General features: G+C 41.7%; 1 protein-coding gene across 1 annotated transcript in view; it reads left to right on the top strand.

Annotated features, from left to right (window-relative positions):
• Positions 1-17,360, top strand: part of LOC140190747 (uncharacterized) — a 272,758-nt gene extending 255,398 nt beyond the window's left edge. Inside the window, exons 9-12 of the mRNA XM_072247572.1 lie at positions 3,126-3,247; positions 14,210-14,331; positions 14,644-14,723; positions 16,269-17,360. Coding sequence (XP_072103673.1) covers positions 3,126-3,247; positions 14,210-14,331; positions 14,644-14,723; positions 16,269-16,273 — 329 coding nt within the window. The 3' untranslated portion in view covers positions 16,274-17,360. The remainder of the gene's footprint in view (positions 1-3,125; positions 3,248-14,209; positions 14,332-14,643; positions 14,724-16,268) is intronic.
• The last annotated feature ends 6,783 nt before the right edge of the window (positions 17,361-24,143 follow it).

Below are 24,143 nucleotides of genomic sequence, written 5' to 3'. Positions count from 1 at the left end.
ATCAACAGCTCCCACGCGCAAAAAACATCAACATCAACAGCTCCCACGCGGAAAAAACATCAACATCAACAGTTCCCACGCGCAAAAAACATCAACATCAACAGCTCCCACGCGCAAAAAACATCAACATCAACAGTTCCCACGCGCAAAAAACATCAATATCAACAGCTCCCTCGCACAAAAAACATCAACATCAACGGCTCCCACGCGCAAAACACATCAACATCAACAGCTCCCTCGCACAAAAAACATCAACATCAACAGCTCCCACACACAAAAAACATCAACATCAACAGCTCCCACGCGCAAAAAACATCAACATCAACAGCTCCCACACGCAAAAAACATCAACATCAACAGCTCCCACACGCAAAAAACATCAACAGCTCCCACGCGCAAAAAACATCAACATCAACAGCTCCCACGCGCAAAAAACATCGACATCAACAGCTCCCACGCGCAAAAAACATCAACAGCTCCCACGCGCAAAAAACATCAACATCAACAGCTCCCACGCGCAAAAAACATCAACATCAACAGCTCCCACGCGCAAAACACATCAACATCAACAGCTCCCTCGCGCAAAAAACATCAACATCAACAGCTCCCACGCGGAAAAAACATCAACATCAACAGCTCCCACGCGCAAAATACATCAACATCAACAGCTCCCTCGCACAAAAAACATCAACATCAACAGCTCCCACGCGCAAAACACATCAACATCAACAGCTCCCTCGCGCAAAAAACATCAACATCAACAGCTCCCACGCGGAAAAAACATCAACATCAACAGCTCCCACGCGCAAAATACATCAACATCAACAGCTCCCTCGCACAAAAAACATCAACATCAACAGCTCCCACGCGCAAAAAACATCAACATCAACAGCTCCCACACACAAAAAACATCAACATCAACAGCTCCCACGCGCAAAATACATCAACATCAACAGCTCCCTCGCACAAAAAACATCAACATCAACAGCTCCCATACGCAAAAAACATCAACATCAACAGCTCCCACACACAAAAAACATCAACATCAACAGCTCCCACGCGCAAAATACATCAACATCAACAGCTCCCTCGCACAAAAAACATCAACATCAACAGCTCCCACGCGCAAAAAAAAATCATGCAAATAGAAAGAAAAAGAAAGAAGTGAAAAACACAGAATATAAAACACAAAATCAAAGGAGTCCAGGCATATTCGGTTTAGTTTAGTGTTCGTTATCTGCATGCTGCCCCGATTCACACCGATTCAAAACACATCATAACGTGAACTACAGAGTCCAGTCCACAAACCCCATTGATTAAAACTTGCCCAGGACACCATCCTCCGACAGCATCCTCCGAGAGAGTGAGAGACCATTCGAATGCAGGGATCATTCTCTGGGAGCAGGAGTAAGAGGGGGGAGAGAGAGAGACCGTCACACGTAGACACCATCCTTCGACAGCATCCTCCGAGAGAGGGAGAGACCATTCGAATGCGGGGATCATTCTCTGGGAGCAGGAGTAAGAGGGGGAGAGAGAGAGAGAGACCGTCACACATAGACACCATCCTTCGACAGCATCCTCCGAGAGAGTGAGAGACCATTTGAATGCAGGGATCATTCTCTGGGAGCAGGAGTAAGAGGGGGGGGAGAGAGAGAGAGAGAGAGAGACCGTCACACATAACCATCCTCTGACAGCAGCGAGTGAGAGGCTGGTTGATGGCACTGAACACCCACTCGCCTTCCTCACTCAACTCGATGATTTCAATCTTCCTCGGCACTTTAATTGACGAGATCGGTGAGAAATGGAATTGATCGTGGGCTCACGGCCCGTCTCCAGGATTCTTGACCTCGAGGCCACAAACCTCACTCAAAGCCTCAGGCACCCTCGGAGACAGCAGCTTGCCAGATTGCTCGATCAGCAGGAAAATATGCCACCAAAATGTAGATCACAGGCTCCAACAGCAGCAGAACCACTTCTGAAAGAAAAAGGAGTGAAAGAAGTAGTTTCGTGACCCGTCTGGAGGATGTCGCCCTCGGTCATGTTGTTTGTTGGTGCCATCTTCTTCCGCCCTTCAAGATTGTTTAGTGTTATTTCCAGTACATAAGTGTAAAGGGGATTGAAATAATTGTTTTTTCTCAGATCCGATGCAGCACAAAAAAGTACAGTAAGATTAAAAAAAAACAGTAAATGTAAATACTTAAGAATATAAGAAATAAGAGTAGGAGTAGGTCATCTGGCCCATCGAGCTGCTCCGCCATTCAATAAGATCATGGCTGATCTGACCATGGACTCTTCTCCACCTACCTGCCTTTTCCCCACAACCCTTAATTCCCCTACTGTGCAAAAATCTATCCAACCTTGTCTTAAATATATTTACTGAGGTGGCCTCCATTGCTTCATTGGGCAGAGAATTCCACGGATTCGCCACCACTGGGAAAAGCAGTTCCTGCTCATCTCCATCCTAAAGCCACTCCCCCGAATCTTGAGGCTTTTTCAATGCCTCTAGCTTATCTATCCGTTCCTTTTTCTATGTTCCTGTAAGTCCTCTTCTCATTCTTCTGAATTCCAATGAGTACCAGGCAACTCAATCTGTCCTCATAGTCCAACCCCCTCATCTCTGGAACTGTCTGTACAAAAGGTGACTGTGGCAGGAAATGATAAAGTCATGGTGGTTGGGGGTGTGGAGGTGTGGATCTATTTGGGGAAAGTATCTGTTCTTGAGTCTGGTGGTCCTGGGACAGATGGTACAGTATGTAGCCCCGCCCTGATGAGAGTGTGACAGACAGTCCATGAACAGGTTGGGTGGGATCCTGCATGATATTGTAAGGTGTTGGTGGCCTTTTTCCAGCACAATTTTGTAAATATAATCCTTGAGGGCAGGGAGGCTGGTGTTAGGAATGTGGTGGTGATGGTGTAATTGAATCATGTACTAACATGTCCGTGCATGAAAAATACCTTCTTCAGCAAAGTGCTGATACACAGGTGACAATCTACATATGTGCAGAAGGGGATTGGGTGAATGGAGCAAAGATTTTCAACTGCAATATGGAGACTAGAAGGAAGAAAATGAAGAGATATGGTACATTTCTGTTACGCTTATGAAAAAAATTATCTTCTCTCATCAGAACCCAGGCCATTGGAACAGGAAGAATTGACTACAGAGGAAGACAAAGAATGTGAGAAACCTCAGGTGTTACCGCGTCAAAAAGTTGCAATGTTTCCCGGAATGGACCCTGCAGTACTGAAGGTAAAGTTCTGTGGAACATAAAAAGCACAGTAATAGTCTACTAAACTGGAATTTCATACTGATTTCAGCTTACTACACAAGAGAAGCATGGTGGTGCCAGTGCCTTGATTGAGTTTGTTTAAATTGTTAGCTGACTCAGTGGAGGAAAAAATCATACATATAAAAGAAACATGCTGGTCAGTCTACGAACATCAGGTATGGACGATGAACCAAATGGCTCTCTGCTCTGCCTGAACAATTTACTGAACCAATAAAGTTAAAACTCCTCCTGGCCTTTCAGATAGAGGTTTATCAGATCCCAGGTGCAGGACCAAGCTTGTTATCACTAATTTATGTCACGTGAAATTTGTTGTTTTGCAGCAGCGGCAGAGGGCAAAGACATAAAAAAAAAATAACTAACAAAATAACTAGTGCAAAGAAAAAGGAATAACAAGATGGTGTTCAGGGTTCATGCCTATGTTCCCCCTCATGAGGGGTGGAAACAGGTAAGGCCGGCCAACTGGGTCTGGTGAAACTGTGTAAGCCAATCCCCTGTACAGTAGATACAATGGATTATACAAACGTAGAAACATTGAACTTCAACCATACATACCATCAACTTTGGACACTGGAGACGGGAGGTCATCAATGGCCTTGCTCACCTGGGAGCTAAGGGCCCATGATGATTCAGGGTTCGTGAACAGTTCAGGAATCTGATGGTGGAGGGGAAGGAGCTGTTCCTAAATTGTTGAGTGTGGGTCTTCAGGTTCCTGTACTTCTTCCCTGTGGTAGTGATGAAAAGAGGGCATGTCCTGGATAGTGACAGTCCTTAGTTGATGGATGCCACCTTCTTGTGGCACCACTTGCTGAAGTTGTGCTTGTTGCTTGTGATGGAGTCCACAGCCCTGGTGCATACCGTGCATTGGAGCCTCTGTACAGGTCTGTGATGCAACCAATCAGAACGTTCTCCTCTGTAAAGGGCTGTGATGCAACCAATCAGAACTGTACAGGGCTGTGATGCAACCAATCAGAATGTTCTCCTCTGTACAGGTCTGTGATGCAACCAGTCAGAACGTTCTCCTCTGTACAGGGCTGTGATGCAACCAATCAGAACTGTACAGGGCGGTGATGCAACCAGTCAGAATGTTCTCCTCTGTACATCTATAGAAATCTGTGATGCAATCAAGCAGAATGTTCTCTGTACAGGGCTGTGGTGCAACCAATCAGAATGTTCTCCTCTGTACAGGGCTGTGATGCAACCAATCAGAATGTTCTCCTCTGTACAGGGCTGTGATGCAACCAATCAAAATGTTCTCCACTGTACGTCTATAGACATTTTCAAAGAGTCCCTGGTGACATAGCAAATCTCCTCAAACTTCCAACACAGTATACAGTAGCTGCTGGGGTGCCTTCTTCATGATGGCATCAATGTGTTGGGCCCAGAATAGATGATGACGCACAGAAGGGTGAAGCTGCTCACTCTTCCCGGCACTGACACGTGAAGAGCAAGAGGATAAGACGTGAGGGAATAGGACCAATCAAGTGTGACAATGGAAATGTGTGTATAGAACCGGAGGAAATAGCAGAGGTACATAATGAATTCTTTGCTTCAGTATTCACTACGGAAAAGGATCTTGGGGATTGTAGGGATGACTTGCAGTGGACTGAAAAGCTTGAGAATGTAGATATTAAGAAAGAGGATGTGCTGGAGCTTTTGGAAAGCATCAAGTTGGATAAGTCACCGGGACCGGACGGGATGTACCCCAGGCTACTATGGGAAGCGAGGGAGGAGATTGCTGAGCCTCTGGCATCAGCATCATCAATGAGGACGGAGAGGTTCCGGAGGGTTGCGGATATCGTTCCCTTGGTGGTTGATAAGTAGATGGGGAAGATCCTGAGACACAGGATTTATGAACACTTGGAGAGGCATAATATGATTAGGAATAGTCAGCATGGCTTTGTCAAAGGCAGGTCTGCCTTATGACCGATTGAATTCTTTGAGGATGTGACTAAGCATATTGATGAAGGAAGAGCAGTAGATGTAGTGTATATGGATTTTAGTAAGTCATTTGATAAGGTACCCCATGCAAGGCTTATTGAGAAAGTAAGGAGGCATGGGATCCAAGGAGACATTGCTTTGTGGATCCAGAACTGGCTTGCCCACAGAAGGCAAAGAGTGGCTGTAGACAGGTCATATTCTGCATGGAGGTCGGTGACCAGTGGTGTGCCTCACGGATCTGTTCTGGGACTCTTACTCTTCGTAATTTTTATAAATGACCTGGATGAGGAAGTGGAGGGATGGGTTAGTAAGTTTGCTGATGACGCAAAGGGGTTGTTGTGGATTGTGTGGAAGGCTGACAGAGGTTACAATGGGACATTGATAGGATACAAAACTGGGAAGGTGGAGTTCAACCCAGATAAGTGTGAGGCGGTTCATTTTGGTAGGTCAAGTATGATGGCAGAATATAGTGTAAGGGGGTTTCGTCTCTTATGTTACTGGATCCAGAACTTATGTTACTTATATTAATGGTAAGACTCTTGGTAGTGTGGAGGTTCAGAGTGATCTTGGGGTCTGAGTCCATAGGACATTCAAAGCTGCTATGCAGGATGACTCTGTGGTTAAGAAGGCATACAGTGCATTGGCCTTCAACAAGGGTGGGATTGAGTTTAAGAGCCGAGAGGTAATGTTGCAGCTATGTAGGGCCCTGGTCAGACCCCACTTGGAGTACCGTGCTCAATTCTGGTTGCCTCACTATAGGAAGGACGTGGAAACCATAGAAAGGATGCAGAGGAGATCTACAAGGATGTTGCCTAGATTGGGGAGCATGCCTTATGATAATAGGTTGAGTGAACTCGGCCTTTTCTCCTTGGAGCGACCAAGGATGAGAGGTGACTTGATAGAAGTGTACAAGATAATGAGAGGCATTGATCGTGTGGATAATCAGCAGCTTTTCCCCAGGGCTGAAATGGCTAGCATGAGAGGGCATAGTTTTAAGGTGCTTGGAAACTAGGTACAGAGGAGATGTCAGGGGTAAGTTTTTTACGCAGAGAATGATGAGTGCGTGGAGTGGGGTGCCGGTGGTGGTGGAGGCAGAAACGACAGGGTCTTTTAAGAGACTTCTGGATGGTTACTTGGAGTTTAAAAAAATAGAGGGCTATGGGTAAAGCCTAGGTAGTTCTAAGGTAGGGACATGTTCGGCACAGCTTTGTAGGCCGAAGGGCCTGTATTGTGCTGTATGTTTTCTTTGTTCTATGACATCTCAGTAAGGACTGGTGTGTGTGTTCTCCTGACTTCTCCTTCCTAAAGCCTCACAATTAATTTTGTGGTCTTGCTGAAGCTGAGCGCAAGGTTGTTGTTTTAGCAACACCTGTCAACCAGCCAATCTTTTTCACTCCTTGACCCTCCTCACTGACATATTGCATATATATTTCAAGAAAGACAGGGAAGTTATCCGATTCTTTTTGAAATGTAATCAATATATGACTTCTAGTAAGATGGCAGCGTGCTTGGAAGCAGCAGCCTCGCTGGGTCCAACCAAAGAAGTGATGGTTCATCCTTTAGGTCATTTTCATGATCGCAAGACACTGCTGCTTATCAAGTACTGCGGACCTGCCCCACTAGAGATGCTGGATAGTGATGAAGCTGGACCCATTGTGCACCCTACTTCAGCCACCCGTGGGGAAAAGGCGTCAGCGGCGCAAGGAGACGGTTCACCATCCAATGACGTTTTTGTTGTGATCGCAAGACCCTGTTGGATATTTGTAATGTAGAATTCTGCAACTCCTATTCACTTGTTCATCGGCAGGACCCAATGACGGGGGAGCTGCGTGGCCTCGGTTGTTGTGGCACGGACCAGGCCTCATTCACGCCCCGGGGTCACCTGTTGTGGCCGTTGAGGAAGGAGACGCTGAAGCTGGATGTGTGCCGCTGGATTCCATGCTGGGCTTGGGGCTGGCCCCTCACATCAGTGCTGCCCTCTGGTGTCAGTCAGTGGGAGGCAAGCTGGACTGCATTCGACTGACTGCACAGTGCGATATGAGGAACTGTTGCGGGCTGTTCTTGCGGAAACGTGGCTCCAGGACAGCATTCATGCACCATCAGTCTACAGGCCATGACACTCAGGGACTTGAGCTATATTATTTTTTAGTGACTGTACATTTTTCTACTGCTGTGTGTGATTGCAGTTCTGTGTTTTGTACGTTGATCCTGGTAGAATGCCATGTCGTTTGGCTGTATTCATGTGTGGGGATGAATGGCAATGAAACTTGCACTTGCAATATAAAATGTACTACGTCAAAGAAAATGAGAGCTATTTTGCCTCTTCGATTCAGAGCCATCCAGCACCTAAACAGGCCCTTCTTCCCAACTGGTCCATGGTAACCAAGACACCCATCCAAGCACTATCTCAGACTATTAATTACTTTGTTACTTACATCTAATATATACAGTCTCAGAATATATCTTCATTGGGACACTCAGTGCAACTTTTGCAATAAAACTGGAAGGAACCGGGCAGCATCAGAACTGCCGTTGTTATCTAGCAGAACTGGATTATTACAGAAACCGGTTTCCTCAGATCCTGTCCCAGTACAAGTTATGGGAGCACCTTGTGGTAAATGCTGGAAGTGCAGATAAGGGGCAAAGTTGTTTTTTAACTTTTAAACTCACAAGTGTGGTAAAACCTGAAAGCAAAGGGAAGCTGCAGCTTCTGTATCTTCTCCTAGGTATTTCTTCAGCAAATGTATGTGGAGAGAGCTAATATGTTATTGTTTCAGGCCATTTTTAAAAAATATAGATCAGTATGGCACTATATAGGGTCAGGCTTTTCAGGTCCCTATGTACCAAGCCTACAGTAATCTAAATTAATCCCTTCTGCCTACACATGATCCATATCTCTCCATTTCCTGTATATTCATGTGACTATCTAAAAGCTTGGGTGGTGGGATGGAGATGCATCTCTACCAAAGGAGGTAGGGAAATCTATCCTTCCCTCGCTCCTTCCCTCCGCTAGCCTGCAGGTCACCCTTGGGCAAGGTGTAGCACCTATTTAGCACCCCCTCCCCCATCTGATCAGAAACCATGGGAGCAGCTGGTGGATGGTCGTATGAGCAGCTGGTGCACATCGCAAGCCCTGGTTATGTGACCACTGATGCCAGGCAATCCCTGAAGAGTATTGATAATGGCTGGGGTCACCCAATTTGTAGAGATGCTGCCCAAAAGAAAGCAATGACTAACCACTTCTGTGGAAAAATTTGCTGAGAATAATCATGGCACAGATGGCAGACCATGATTGCCCATGTCATATGACACAGCACATGATCATGATGATTTAAAAGCCTCTTAAATGGCATTGTTGTATCTGCTTCTACCACCATGGCTGGTGTTGTGTTCTGGGCACCTGTCAATCTCTGTGTAAAACAAAAGCTATCCTTGTCTGCACATGTACTTTTCCCCTTCTCAGCTCAAAGTTCTGCCTTCTAATATTTGATATTCCTACCCTGAGACAAAGATTTTAGGCCCTGAGGTAGCAAATCAGCCCCAAACCATGATGCTCCTTCCACCATGCTTCACAGTTGGGATAAGGTTTTGGTGTTGGTGTGCTGTGCTTTTTTTCCTCCAAACATAGCAGTGTGCATTTCTGCTAAAAAAAAATATTTAACTTTCGTCTCACCTGTCCACATAACATTGTCCCAGAAACGTTGTGGAATATCCAGATGGTCTTTTGCAAACTTGAGATGTACAGAAATGGTTTTTTTGGAAACTAGTGGTTTCGTCCATGGTGTCCTTCCACAAACACCATTCTTGTTCAGTGTTTTTCTTATAGTGGACACATGAACAGAGACTTTAGTAAATTCTAGATATTTCCGCAGGTTTTTTTTACCCTTGGGTTCTTTCTCACCTCCTTCAGCATCACATATTGTGCTCTTGGTGTAATCTTTACAGGACACCCACTCCTAGGGAGACTAACAACAGGACTGAATTTCCTCCATTTGTAGACAATTTCTCTTACTGTGGACTGATGAGCATTCAAGTCTTTAGAAATGCTATTGAAGCCTTTTCCAGTTTCATGCATCTCTACAATTCTTCTAAGGTCCTCTGAAAGTTGTTTTGATCAAGCATGGCACACATAAACAGATCTTTCTTGAGAAGAACAGGCTCTGTCAGTAACCTGACTTTGTATGTCTTTTTTTATAGGGTAGGGCACCTCTATAAACCACGTTGGCAATCTCATCTCATTGGTTGGAACACCTGAATCCAACTGGTTTTTATAGGAGGCATTACCCCAGAGATTCACATACTCAATTAAACCTTGACTGTGATTGTTTAAATGGTGGACTCAGCATGATGCGAAATAGAATTGTTTGTGTGTTATTAGTTTAGGCAGATTGTGTTTGTCTATCATTATGACATAGATAAAGATCAGACCATGTTTTTTAAGTAGTTAATGCAGAAAACCAGGTCATTTACACATATCATAAACAGCAGAGGTCCCTGAACTGTGCAGAACACCAGAGGTCACAGACCTCCAGCCAGAATATCACCTTTTGACCTAAATCCTCTTGTCTTTCATGGCAAGTCAATTCAGAACCCAAACCAACAAGTCACCGTGGATCCCATGCATCTGTATCAGTCTGCCATGACTGACCTTGTTAAATACCTTACTAAATTCTCTGTAAAGAACAACCGCTACCCTACCCTCATCAAACACCTTCAAAATCTCCTCAGAAAACCCAGGCAGGCTTGTAAGTCATGACCTGCCTCAAACAAAGTCATGCTGACTGTCCCTAATTAGCCTTTGCTTTTTCAAATGCGAGTAAATCCTATTCCTAAGAATCCTCTTCAATAGCTTACGTGCCCTTGAAGAGAGGAACACCAGCCCATAGTTCCCGAGTTATCCCCATTTCCCTTTTAAAAAAAGAGACCATCGTCATCATATATCATTAGAACTATTCTAATAAAACATCAGTATTTTCTTATCCTTTCTGTGTAGCCTGACCCACTTGTATTTACAAATCTAAAAGTCATTGACCCTTGAATGAAGATGGTATTTCAAATTGGCATAGATCACAGCAATCCCACATTTGAGGCGATATGTATAATTTTAAGATGCCCTACTTTTCAAAAGGACAGAGTCACATTTAGCAATGCACTGAGAAGCTTAGGGAGGAATTAGCTGATATTCATGGCTGTAAACAGTACTGAATGAAAAGGATCATGGAATATTTACATACAAATCACTGAATATTGTGATGTGTATACTGGTATTACAATACATTAGATATACAAAATTATGAGGGGTGTAGGTAGGGTAAATGAATGCAGACTTGTTACAATGCTATTGGGTGAGACTAGAACTAGAAGCCATGGGTTAAAGATGAAATGTGAGGAGGGGGATCTTCTTTACTCAGAGGCGTAGATTGGAGAAATATGGGGGGTGGGGGGAAGCTATGGTCTAAGTGCAGATCGAAGGGATTAGGCAAAATAATAGTTTGGCATGAACTAGATGGGCTGAAGGGCCTGTGCCTGTACTTTAGTGCTCTATGGCTCTATATTGGCACAGTGGTCAAAATTAAACCAGATGTAGGCTTTATTTCTGAAGGGATAGAAATGCAAACTAATTACATTAAAATTAAATTGAATGTTCATTGCATCACACTTGGAACTAAGTTTGGTTATAAAAAGATAAAAGGAAAGGATAAGTGTGACATTGACGAACAAAATTTTAAATTAGAAGCATTTTTAACAAGTAGATGAATCAAGTAGACTCTCAGAGAGAAAAATTAATGCAGCATCAACCCATACTTGGTTATAAAAAGATAAATTTCTGCTTGAACTATGAGATTATATGGTGCTGAGAAGGATGAACAGGTTTGGTCTGTTTTCTCTTGAAAGGGAAGTACTTGAAGGGGATCAGTATAAAAGAGATCTTTTAAATTCTCAGTTTTGATTAGGGCAGAGTCAACAAGGATTTCCATTTGAGACGGTAGAGCAAATATAAAACTGCAAAAGGTCAAATGGGGATTTCAGAGGAGACTTTTTTTAACCCAAAGTGGTGAAAATATGGAGCTCGTAGCCGGAAATGACACAGTGCACAGCAAGTACAGCTACAATGTCACTGGTTCAATCCCAGCGATCGGTGCTGTTTATCTGGAGTTTGTGTGTTCGCCTTGAGCTCTGGTTCTTCCCCTCACCCCACATCTCAAGGTTGGTAGGTTAATTGGTTACTGTAAATTGCCCATGGTCTGTCGATGACTGGTGGAATTGATGAGAATGTGGGAAGAATGATATGGGATCAGTGTCAGTAGATGCTCGATGACCTGCATGGATTCAATAGATTAAGAAGCCTGTTTCATGCTGTGTGACTCTGTGACTCTAAGGAGTGTTTCAGGCTATTACTTTGACTGTCCAAGTTCAAGTTGTCGTTTAGGTATGTACATGTACACTGCTAAATGAGACATTTCTCCGGACCAAGGTGTAAAGCACAGTTGTACACATAACAATCATATAACACACAACTTATGAAAGTAAGGATAAAATCTACAAATGAATAATGCATAAATTAATAAAGTAAAATGCATAAATTAAATATTGTAGGGTACCGAACCGATTAACCAGTGACACTTTGAATACAGTGGACCGGGAGTTGAGAAGCCTAATGGCCTGAGGGAAGAAACTGTTTCCCATCCTGATCGTCCTTGTTTTTATGCAACGGGATCTCCTGCCTGATGGTAGAAAGTCAAAGACGATGGGTAGGATCCTTGATAATACTAAGGGCCCAGCATACGCAGCGCTCCTGATAAATTCCCCCAGTAGATGGTAGCGAGACCCCTGTGGTCCTCTCAGACGTTCTCACTGTCCTTTGTAGGGACTTCCGGTCCGATGCTCGAATGCTCCCATACCGGATGGAGATGCAGCTTGTCAGGGCACACTCAATGGTGCTCCTATAAACACAGTTAAGATGGGAGGTGGGGGTTCTCTCTTGCCTCAATCTCCTTAGGAAGAGGGGGCACTTTCAAGGAAAAGCAAGTTTACCAGTAAAAGGAGTAAGACACCAATGGTTACACTGAGAAGGATAGAAAGGGTGGATTAGATGAAGCAGAGGTAGAGCATTAATACTGGCATGTACAGTTTATGTAATACTTTTTAACTGAATTTATGTTCACTGGGACCAAGTGACTGAGAAGAAATATTATTCAATTTTCTTAAATGTGAAGAAGCTTGGATAGTGTACATCCAAGCATGTTAATAACTGAGCCAAAACCCAAATGAGATAAGTGCAGCATTGACAAGCAACATTTGAAATTAGAAGCATTTTTTAACTATTAGATGAATCAAATAGGCTCCCAGAGAGAACAATTAATGCAGCATGAACTCACACTCATACTTGGAAATGGAATGGAATGAATAATTGGGTAGATACAATAATTATGCATGTAAGGATAATGAGCAATAGCAATATGCAAAAGCAATTTGGAACATAACAGTTTCTGAGCTGCCTGGATTCTTAAAATATCACAACTGAAAACTGATTGAGATTTTTATTTATTTATTGAGTTACAGTGTGGAATGGGGCCTTCAATCCGCACTGCCCAGTAACCCGCCCCAATTTAACCCGAGCCTAATCATGAGACAGTTTACAATGACCAATTAACCTACCCACCGGCATGACTTTGGACTGTGGGAGGAACGTATTTTGTTGAATAGAAGGCCAGATGGGTATTTGGGTGTTGTTCAATTTATTTTCTTTGGAGACAGAGGACTGAGCGAGATAGATCATATGGTAAGTCACTCTAACTGCACTTCTCTTTGTTTTCTATCTTCTGTTGAGATGGCGCTTGCATGGTTAAACCTGAACCCACAGCCACACACATTTCACACAGCATTAGTTTACTATTGTCACGTGTACCAAAATACAGTGAAAAGCTTGCCTTTTTACTGTTTATACAGATCAGTTTATTAATGAGATAGAACAAATATAAAACCATAGCATTGCAGAATAAATAGTAAAAGTTTCTGGAAAAAAAGTGCAATGAACAATAGAGTGCAAGGTTGTAAACAAGCAGATTGTGGGGCCGAGAGTCCATCTTATTGTACAGGAGGTCTGTAACAGTGGGACAGAAGTCGTCCTTAAGCCTTGTGGTATGTGCTTTTTTGTATCTTCTGCCCAATGGGAAAGGGGAGAGGAGAGAATTTATGGTGTGGTTGGGGACTTTGATTATATAAAAAGCTTTATTGAGGAAGTGAGAATTGTAGACAGAGTCTGTGGCGGGGAGGTTGGTTCCTGTGACATGCTGAACTGTGTCCTCAGCTCTGTACTTTCTTGTGGTCACTTGCAATGCAATTGCTAAACTGAGTTGATAAGCATCTGACAAAATGCATTGATAAAAATCAGTAAGGGTCAATGGGGGCATGCCGAATTTCCGTAGCCTGCTGGGGTAGTAGAGGTGTTGATGAGCTTTCTTGGCTGTGACATCAACGTGCTTGGGCCAGGACAGCCTATTGGTGATGTTCTCACCTAGGAACTTGAAGCTCTCAACTCTTTTAACTCAACACCATTAAGTTAAAAGTTAAAAGTAAATTTTATTCTCAAAGTACACTTATGTTACCATATACAACCCTCAGATTCATTTTCTTGTGGGCATACTCAATAAATCTATAGAATGATAACCGTAATAGAATCAATGAAAGACCAGCCAACTGGGGCATCCAACCAGAAAGCAGAAGATAAAAAATTGTATAAATACAAAAAGAAGAAGCAAAAATAATAAATAAATAAGCAATAAATATTGAGAGCATGAGATGAAGAGTCCTTGAAGGCGAGTTCATTGATTGTCGGTCAGGAGCATGTGTACTGCCCACCTTTCTGAAGGCAATGGCCAGCTCTCTTGTTTGTTGATGTTGAGAAAAAGTTGTGAGGTGATACTGTCTCCAAGTTTCAAGTTATTGAAATCTCATTATTCCATTTTTGTTTCCTATGCTAGGCAAGTCTACGGAGACCTCGACCAGAGGTTGAAGCTCCAACTGAATTGAATTCCAAATCTTCCAAGCCTCATCCCCAGCAAGGTTTCAGAGTTCTGCCACCAACAACTGGCAAAGGGGAAAAGTAAGATCTTTTTCATTGCTGCCTTTGACAGTTTTAAGCCCCTTTGCTGAAGATTTGCAGGAGATTTGTTTCCAGCATCGCTCAAAGCCTCTTTGCAGGCATTATCTCATGTAATCTGCTCAGGACTTGTTCATGTTCCTGCCACCTTCTGGTTACTAGTCCCATTTCATCCTGTCTGGGATTGCTTCCCTTCAGACACTCAGTTTATGAAGAAAGTCCAATGAGTGTTTTTTTTTAATACTTTCAGTTATCTTTTATTCTTAAGATTATGTTATTGTAATGACATGTTGGCATTTTCACTTCACCTTGCAGGTCCAATGCGGCAGTTCCTTCATGGCTACAGGAACTAAAATCAAAGAAAAGGTTGAGTCAGATTCAGCCTTCGTCTGAAGGTAGGTAAAACCAATGGCTATAAACCTGTCACTCCGTGCACTGGTCAAAGTTGATGATCACTAACCAGCGTTATATAGCTGAGTAAGATATGAAGATTGGTTGCTGATCTGCAAAACCTTGGGATAATTTCTGAATTAAAGGGAGTGATGTACGATTGATGGGGCAGCACCCTAGCCTAGTGATTAGCACAACACTTCACAGTACCGGCGACCCGGGTTCAGTTCCCGCCGCTGTCTGTAAGGAGTTTGTACGTTCTCCGTGTGACCGTGTGGGTTTCCTCCCACAGCCCAAAGATGAACCGGTTAGTAAGTTAATTGGTCATTGTAAATTGTCCTGTGATTAGGCTAGGATTAATCGAGGGATTGCTGGTTGGCGTGGCTAAAAGAGTCGGAAGGGCCTATTCCATGCTGTATCTCTAAATAAATAATTAAAGAAGATTGCTCAGCATTATACAAAATGTCGTTAAAATTGAGAAAGGGATAGGAAGCGTAGAACTGTAGTGGAGTTTTGGAGTGAGAGAACAGCAATATAGAGTCATAAGAGCACTACAGCACAGAAACAGGCCCTTTGGCCCATCTAGTCCATGCTGAACTATTATTCTGCCTGGTCCCATTGACCTGCACCTGGACCACACCCCTCCCATCCATGTACTTATCCAAGCGCCTCTTAAGTGTGAAAATTGAATCCGCAGCTGCCACTTGTGCTGGTAGCTCAGTCCACCCTCCGAGCGAAGAATTTCCCGATCAATTTAAAAACATGTTGCAAGTTGTTCTGCCTTGTTACTCTGACGATTTACTCTCAGATTTGTGCTGATGGAGTAGATAGATTGTTGTTATTCATCATTAATTAGAATGAACTTATAACAACTTCCTGTTGTATTGCTGCCAGTTTTTACAATATTTCCCCTTGACAAATCACCAGTAGACTTTATATCTGTTTGATCTATAGGGGTGGGAAAATAAATTATTAATGGAATGGATTTTGGAGTTTTTAAAAATCCCAAACACATGCATATGTACAAAGAGACAGCTTTAAACATTTCCCTTTGTCGATCTTCTTCATGCTAAAGTCCAGATAACTGATGGCTAAGGCAAGTGTACACTATCCCCCGTGCAAAGAAACAAACTGTTATGCAAATTTGCACGTTAAATTTCAGGCAGCAAAACAAGTCTCGTTTCTCCCTCCTGCTCACGTACACAGACCAAGACCACAGTTAAGTTCCTCTGTGAAGAGCTATTGTTTCTGCTATGAGATACTGGTCTTAAATTACCACTCTTTCATCTAAGTGGAGAGTCCTTTTTTGATGTGCAGAACCAAAACCTGAGCATCAGATGTTTCTGTCTGTTTGTGTTAGATGGCAACAAGGCTGGAGGCCTCATCTGCATAATGGCTGGGTAAGCTGTGTCAGTTAGAAAAGAGTGGGTAGCAAATTGTGTGTGGGGGGGTGAAATTTTCCTTTTTGCATAATGGAATGGAGGGAAGGTATCAAATGTACAAGTTTTTTTTTCCAATACTGAAGTAATCTGCTTAATTTTGTTTCACAGACTAATGAATGAAAGACACTCAACAGAAAAATGAGTCCGATACAAGCCTTAAATGTCCACCAACGTAAAAAGAGAAAAAAAAACTTGTGCTGCTCTCGTTGCTTCCTGCCTCGCTACCTGCATGGTGCCTTCCCATAGTACTTTGTGAATAGGCTGCTTAAAATTCATACATGAAACAGAATAATGCTCTATTTTGTCAGATACTAGGGTTCATTGCCTGGAACTCTTAAGAAATGTCACTTTAAAACAAATAATAATAAAAAAAAAGAAACAATTCTCATGACTGTGATTGAGCTGGGTGCTCTCCACAGTGCTTCAGTTGTACAAGGGGTAGTATCTGTGGAAGTTGGGAATTGGAGAGAACGTGACCCAGAAAGTTCTGGTGCATACGGTCACTCTTACCAATTTGGGAGGACAACTACTCTGGGGAATTCTCGGAACAGTGAGTGCTCTAACACAAAGAACAGATGAGCCAAACTCATTGAAATGGAATTTACCGTCAGCTGACCGGGACTATCTTACATGATATTTGCTATTTGAGAACTGCTGAAGCTTTGGTGCTAGTGTTAAAAGTTCTAAAAATCAATTCCTTGCTTTAAACCTGACTGCATCACCTTTGTTGGTGATCCAATAACCTCTGTTCACTGTATGTTTTCCTATCATTCGTGCCCATTGGATGATCTGTGTGTAGCATTATATTTGTGTAATGGGGAATTGAGTATTAAAACCCAACGATTTTCATCTCCTTCCATCTTGGAATTGATTTTTACAACTTTGGCGATATTCACTTCTCCTGAACTCTTGTAAGAACTAGACAGCGCGTGTGTTTTCTGTTTTTATGAAATGTAAACAGAAGATGAAAATGTTTACCACCATGACAGGAATGTAAGTATGACTGGTTATGTCACTAATTGTTTGGTTAGATGTAGAACAATTTTTACAAGATTCTTATGTCCTTGGCAAAACCCATCTTTGACTCTGGTTTAAGCACTCACCTATGTTTATGAACTGTTGAAATATCTGCCAACCGGTCGGGTAGGCAAATGCCTTGTTCAAGGATTGAGCTTTTGTTCAATATATATTGAATTATTATTTTTTATTATTTCTTTCCTTCAGATGCAGGAAGAATAGCAATAACCTGTTAATATGTTAACTGTCTGAAAAAGCGATGTAAATATTTGTTGGTTTTGTGTTGCCTTTGTAAACAATTAGTACAAGTGGGGCAAGGAAATGAATGAGGCTTCATACCCAACAGTGTGGCTGATGGAGGTTTTAGCCCCTTGCCCGTGCGTCCCACAGTAAATAACAAATACTTTCAAGGCATTAGGTTAAAATCTGAGTACCAGAGATACCAGGTAATGACTCAAATTTTCTAACATTGGAATTATTTTACTGCAGACTGTACCACTTTTAACTTTTCAACCAGTTAGCAATATTGGCAAAAGTTGTGGAGTAAATTAAGTGTTTCCTCCTACTCTAAAAAGAGGAATAAAAAGTGTAAAATTGAAGATTAAGGTGGGTAAACTACAAGAATGATCAGGTGTTAAATACAAGCCTATGGAACAAAGGTTCAAAGGTCAAATTTAATGTCGGAGAAATGTGTACAATATACATCCTGAAATACTTTTTCTATTTGGTTCCATAATATTACAATACTATGAAAACACAAGGGAGGGTGGACTGAACATGTCGTGGGTGCAGCCTGCAAATGTTGACTTTACCTTTTCTTTACCTGTGGGTTTGCAACCTGCCACAATATTTATTGGATTGTACAGTTAAGTACATATTTAACAGGTATGAGGGATTCCCTTTTCAATCATTTCACAGTTAGGTATTACAAAGAAGTCTGTGATTTAATACATTTTTGGCAAGAAGGAAGTTGTTCATCGATTGTAAAAGGGGTACCAGTACCAGACTGCTGGAATATGCTTCCAGTTAAACGAGGCAAACTTTATGTGGCCCATAACTAGTTCTGAGCTGCCATAGGTTTTGTGCCAAGTGTTTACATTCCCACTCTTCTCAAAGGAATCTCTGGTTACTCCTGTTTCAAATCTATGGTTGCAATCTGGGTTTTGTTTCTCAATATTCAGAGAATGCACTGAAATGAGATTGAACTCCTCAGAGGAAGTCTGGATGTTGTATATTTTTATGGTGAAACATTCAGAATAAAGTTTTACAGACTGTGATTTGCAGTGGTTTTAGCCAAAGTTTCTGTTTTTTTAATCTCCCAAACTTTAGCCCTTTGAAGAGAGCAGATCAGGAGTTGAAATCTAACTAATATAGGAAGCCAACTTGGTAAACCTTTCCGATCCTCAGCAATCTGACTAGATTTATTTTAAATTATTATTTTTATCATTGGATAGGGGCTCTACTTGTCTTTTGGTTAGAATTGAGCCCTTAAAAACAAATGATGGAATTTTCTCAATCTTGTTTGTCAGCCCTTACCCAAAATATTCTACTGAATTGTAAGAACTTAGAAATAGTCCCTACTGATCCCATGATTCATCATGCTAACTAGGCATTTCTTCCTCTTCAAATTGTTGTGCTTCTAATTTTAATTCTTAACTGAGTGACGTAGAATGCAACGCAAATTGATTAGCTAAAATGCTGCACAGAAAATGTTTTGATTTTCTAAACAGAGGATATTCATATATGTAACAATTGGAATGAGTTCCTGCACAGTTTTCAGTTCTGTGAGCACAGAAGGTTGATTGGCATTCGAGTAATCATTGCGTGACTCAACAGTTTCTCTTAAATCTTTATTCTGAATGTATGTTTATGAGAATTATAAAAGTATATGGTATTTTATATTTTGAAAGAATGATAATGGTGAATGCGATATTTGTAATTACTAAAAATTTTTTTTTTGTATTTTAGTTTTACAATCTGATTAATTCATGATGTATAAATGAGTCCTTTGTTATGTTTAAAAAGTGTAGATTTCATTTACTTGCACCAGCAAACATTTCTGTGTTTCACCAATTTCCACTCTTCAGTGTTAGGTACAGTGCTTGGATTAAAAGTGACCCTTTTAATTTAGTCCTTAATGTTTCGTATTCCATTCTGGACTAATGACGTAAAGATTGATACAGCTGAGTCTGACTGGTCTCAAGGACTAACATCTGCATTGCTCTCTGAATGTATCTGTGCCAGATGAACTCTGGACGTAGTTTACAACTTGTAGGATTGTTCATTGCTTGATTCTTTCCAGTAGTAACTGAGTAGAGCAGCTGTATCTCCTTGGATTTCCACACTCATTACTGAATCTTTTTCTTTGCACCTTTCCTGTCCAAGAGATGTGCAATTTATAATAAGACTATGAGACATAGGAGCAGAAGGTGCTGCCGGACTTTACCAATGGTGTTCTCACATTGACCCTGACCCCTTGAAGGTATGTATAATACTCTGGATGAATGTTTTTCAACTCCAGTAGGGAATTTTAATGATTCATTTTTTTATATCATTCTGAGATCATTTTAGATTTACAATTGTATAATGAAGCATGAGTATAACAAAAGTGTCTGCAGATTTTGTCTAAACCTTATAGACATTGGTTTGCACACTTTACCAATATGTACGTTTTGTGGCAAAGATGATCAATTATTCTTTGAGTTTAGTTGGCTGATTTATAGATCAAATGTACTACCTGTGCTACTTCAGATTGAAACGTCAGAATTACGTATTGAGGTACATTCCCATTACTTACACTTTATTGTCGCCATACAATTGATACTAGAACGTACAATCATCACAGCGATATTTGATTCTGCGCTTCCCGCTCCCTGGATTACAAATATTAATAGTAAAAATAGTAAAAATTAGTAAATATAAAAATTTAAATTATAAATCATGAATAGAAAATAGAAAAATGGAAAGTAAGATAGTGCAAAAAACCAAGAGGCAGGTCCGGATATTTGGAGGGTACGGCCCAGATCCGGGTCAGGATCCGTTCAGCAGTCTTATCACTGTTGGAAAGAAGCTGTTCCCAAATCTGACTGTACGAGTCTTCAAGCTCCTGAGCCTTCCCCCCGAGGGAAGAGAGACGAAAAGTGTGTTGGCTGGGTCTGTCGTGTCCTTGATTATTCTGGCAGCACTGCTCCGACAGCGTGCGATGTAAAGTGAGTCCAAGGATGGAAGATTGGTTTGTGTGATGTGCTGCGCCATTACCTGCTTGAGGCCAATTCTGTGGTGACTAGTTTACCATTGGAACGGTTTCTGCTACATCAGACATAGTTGCAGAATTAGCCTACACCAAGGGTCGGCAACCTTTTTGCCTCTGTGGGTCAGATTGCGTGTAATGAGTGGACGGTGGGCCAGATAAATGCCATGAAAAAACTTGAAATATGGGAATTATCCATTTAAATACACCTAGTTATGTTTTGCCTCAAACTAATGAATAACGCATGCTAGAAAATCATTTGTGCTTAAGGTTGCCGACCCCTGGCCTACACAGTCCATCCAGTCTGCTCTACCATTCCATCATGGCTGTTTTATTATTCCTCTTAACCCCACTCTCCTGCCTTCTCCTCATAACCTTCAAGCCTTTGCGAATCAAGAACCTATCAACCTCCGCGTTTGGGCACCACGCTAGTGTAGCGGTTAGTGCGACACTATTACAGCTGGATGCATTGGAGTTCAATACCTGTGGAATGCATGGGTTTTCTCCGGGTGCTCGGGTTTTTCCCATGGTTCAAAACATACTGGGTAAGTTAATTGGTCATTGCTAAGTGTCCCATGATTAGGTTAGGGTTAAATCGGGGTAGCCAGAGGGCATTTGGGGGCATGGCTGGAAGGGCTGGAAGGGGGCCTCTTCCACGCTGTATCTCTAAATAAATATATATATACCTGTTGACTTTGCCTCCACAGCCGTCTGTGGCAATGAAGTCCACAGATTCGCTACCCTATGGCTCTTTCATCGGAAGTTCCTCCTCACCTCTGTTCTACAGGGGCATCCTATTCTGAGGCTGCGCCCCTGGTCCTGGACTCAAATGTGAGAATTGGAGAGGCAATGCTCAGCAAGAGAACCAGGAATGTTCACCTCAACAAAGGAAGACAAATTATTGGATATTTCCGAGTTTGGTAGTACAGAATTTTTTTTCTTTCTGAAGTATGGAGAAGGGTTGCCAGGGAACTGAGAATGTCTGAAACCAAAAACTGTGATGATTAGCAGAAAAGCCATTCAATCTAGCTTATTTTTATAATTGCCTCCATTGTATATAAAGCAGCTGGGATTCACACCACGCCGCATTCAATTAAGATTTAAATAAATAAAGAATATGTCACTATTTCACTAATAAGACTAGCCATTGACAGCGAACATTTTCTTTTTAACAAACACAAGAAAATCTACAGATGCTGGAAATCCAAAGCAACACACACAAAATGCTGGATGAACTCAGCAGGTCAGGCAGCATCGATGGAAAAGAGTAAACAGTCGATGTTTCGGGACGTTTCTTTTTTTAAGTTATTTGGAAACTTGTACCGTGACTTGTGTGCGTGCACATGCATAAACATATGATGAAAGTTTTTGAAGCAAATCTGTCATAGATACTGAAGTTCAGTTTACTAACAGCACCCTCCTGATACTGATTTGAGATTGGTCAATATTAATGTTTTTACACAATTGAAGAGGAAGAAAGCCCTTAACTCTGAGTGGAGTCATCAGGACACCGTCATGATGGCATTTTTTTTTAGCAGGCTTTCTTATTTTTATGAGGCCGAGTTGCTAGCTCGGTGCTCAACCCAGCATGGATGGAAAGTGTGCAAGGGAGCCGGCTGGATTCGAACTCAAGAGCCTTCACTCTGAAGTCTGGCACTGATGCCACTACGCCACCAGCTGGCGTTTTACACAATTACTCGTTATATTTGGTAGATAAAAGCTCTCTAATGAACATGTGGGTTCAATTGCCTGGAATATTTATACAGTACTTTCCCTTTGGGATTTTTCTCACTTGACTTTTAGAAAATGATGCACTAGAATTATAATGTGTTTGTATTTCATTAACTGGGGACAATTAAACTGGGAAAAAAATGGGAATTTAAATGGAAAATCAAAAATGAACAATAGGAAATTGCTAATCTTGTACAGAAATAGGCAACCTTGCTCATTTCAGTAATTGTTTTTTTTTTGATATCTCCAGCCCTACAAATGTTTAATTTCTAAAGAAACACCTCAGCGTTTTCAAGAGGACAACCAAGTTGACCACGGTTGTATGGGTTAATTTTCAATATTTTTATCTAAAAACACAATCAATGTCTCTGGAAAGCATCCAAGGCTTTGCAACATTTCTCCAGTTCTCTCTGTTCTTTTGCTACAGAGATGAGGAGGAATTTCTTTAGCCAGAGGGTGGTGAATCTGGAATTCATTGCCACACGTAACTGTGGAGGGCAAATCATCGGATATATTTAGTGCCGAGTATTATATTTTGTAACTTCAAAACATTAAAATAACTGGAAGGAAAACAAGGGAGTCCAAAATAATGCAAGTCTTAATTTGTCCTTTAAGCGAGGCATGCACATATCACGTGGTGAGTGTCATCATATATGTAACTCAGTCATTTTTACATATAACCTGTAATGAATTATTTAAACAATGCTTATTCAACAACATATTTACAATATTATTGTCATTTTACTGAAATATTAATTACACAACAGAGTTGATGGTGAGGACATCAAAGGTTATTGGGAGAATGTAAGAGAATCGGGTTGGGATAATAAATCAGCCGTGTTACAATGGTGGAGCAGACTCGATGGGCTGAATGGGTAATTCTATTGGCTTATGGTCTTAGTATGTATGTTATCCTTGATCAAGGTTCAGGAGGAAGCATTTTGCATTATAAAAGATTTTACTAAAGTATTAAGTGGGGGAAAATACTTTACTTAGAACATAAAACATTACAGCACAGTACAGACTTTTTGGCCCATGATGTACCAAATTTTCACCTACTTTAAAATCAACCTAACCCTTTTCTCCCACATAGCCCTTTATTTTTCTAGCATCCACGTTCCTATCTAAGAGTCTCTTAAACGTCTTTAATGTATGTATATTTGATTGTCCTCTTAAAGCTAAGTGGAGTAATTGTTAGCAAGGAAAACAAATCTGTCTGAAGGAACCATGAAAGACCAAATGGATAACCAAACTATGCACCAGTAGACAAGTGAGTGAGCAAACATACAATCTGTTCCTGGTTAAACTGAGTGGACACCTGGAAAGTATTGGGGAGAATGGAGGCCTGAATCTTTAGCATGGGTAGTATCTGTGAACAATCTCTAGCTGGCAGTACAAGGGGGGAGAAGTTATTAATACAAGAGGAATTTTAAGTTTTCACTCAAAAAGAATGGGACTTTTATATTCCAGCAGGAAGAATAATTGTTCAACTTTCTCATTAAAATGCTTGGACAGAATCAGGTTTAATATCACTGGCATACTTCCCTAAGCCCCATCACCCCTACTGAGATGTAGACTGCTGACAGTAGCTCGCCAGAGTCCTCTGTCCTGGGCTGGTCTTTCAAGTTGTCCTGGACCCAGCCTGTAAACACACGTATGAAGAAAGTACAGCAGTGCCTCTACTTTCTCAGAAGCTTGTGAAGATTTGGTATGACATCTTCTATAGATGCGTAGTGGGAGTGGTTGCATCACGGCTTAGTATGGAAAAAACAATCCTTGAATAGAAAATTCTACAAAAAAATGGTGGATACAGCCCGGTCCATCACTGGTAATGCCCTCCCCACTATTGAGCACATCTATACGGAGTGCTGTTGCAGGAGAGTAGCATTGATTATCAAGGACCTCCACCAGCCAGACTATGCTCTCTTCTCGTTGCTGGCTTCAGGAAGAAGGTACAGGAGCCTCAGGCCCCACACCACTGGGTT

This window comes from Mobula birostris, chromosome 31 (assembly GCF_030028105.1).
Source record: "Mobula birostris isolate sMobBir1 chromosome 31, sMobBir1.hap1, whole genome shotgun sequence".
In the NCBI taxonomy this organism is placed as follows: Eukaryota; Metazoa; Chordata; class Chondrichthyes; order Myliobatiformes; family Myliobatidae; genus Mobula; species Mobula birostris.
This window is presented reverse-complemented; position numbering and strand designations above follow the sequence as displayed.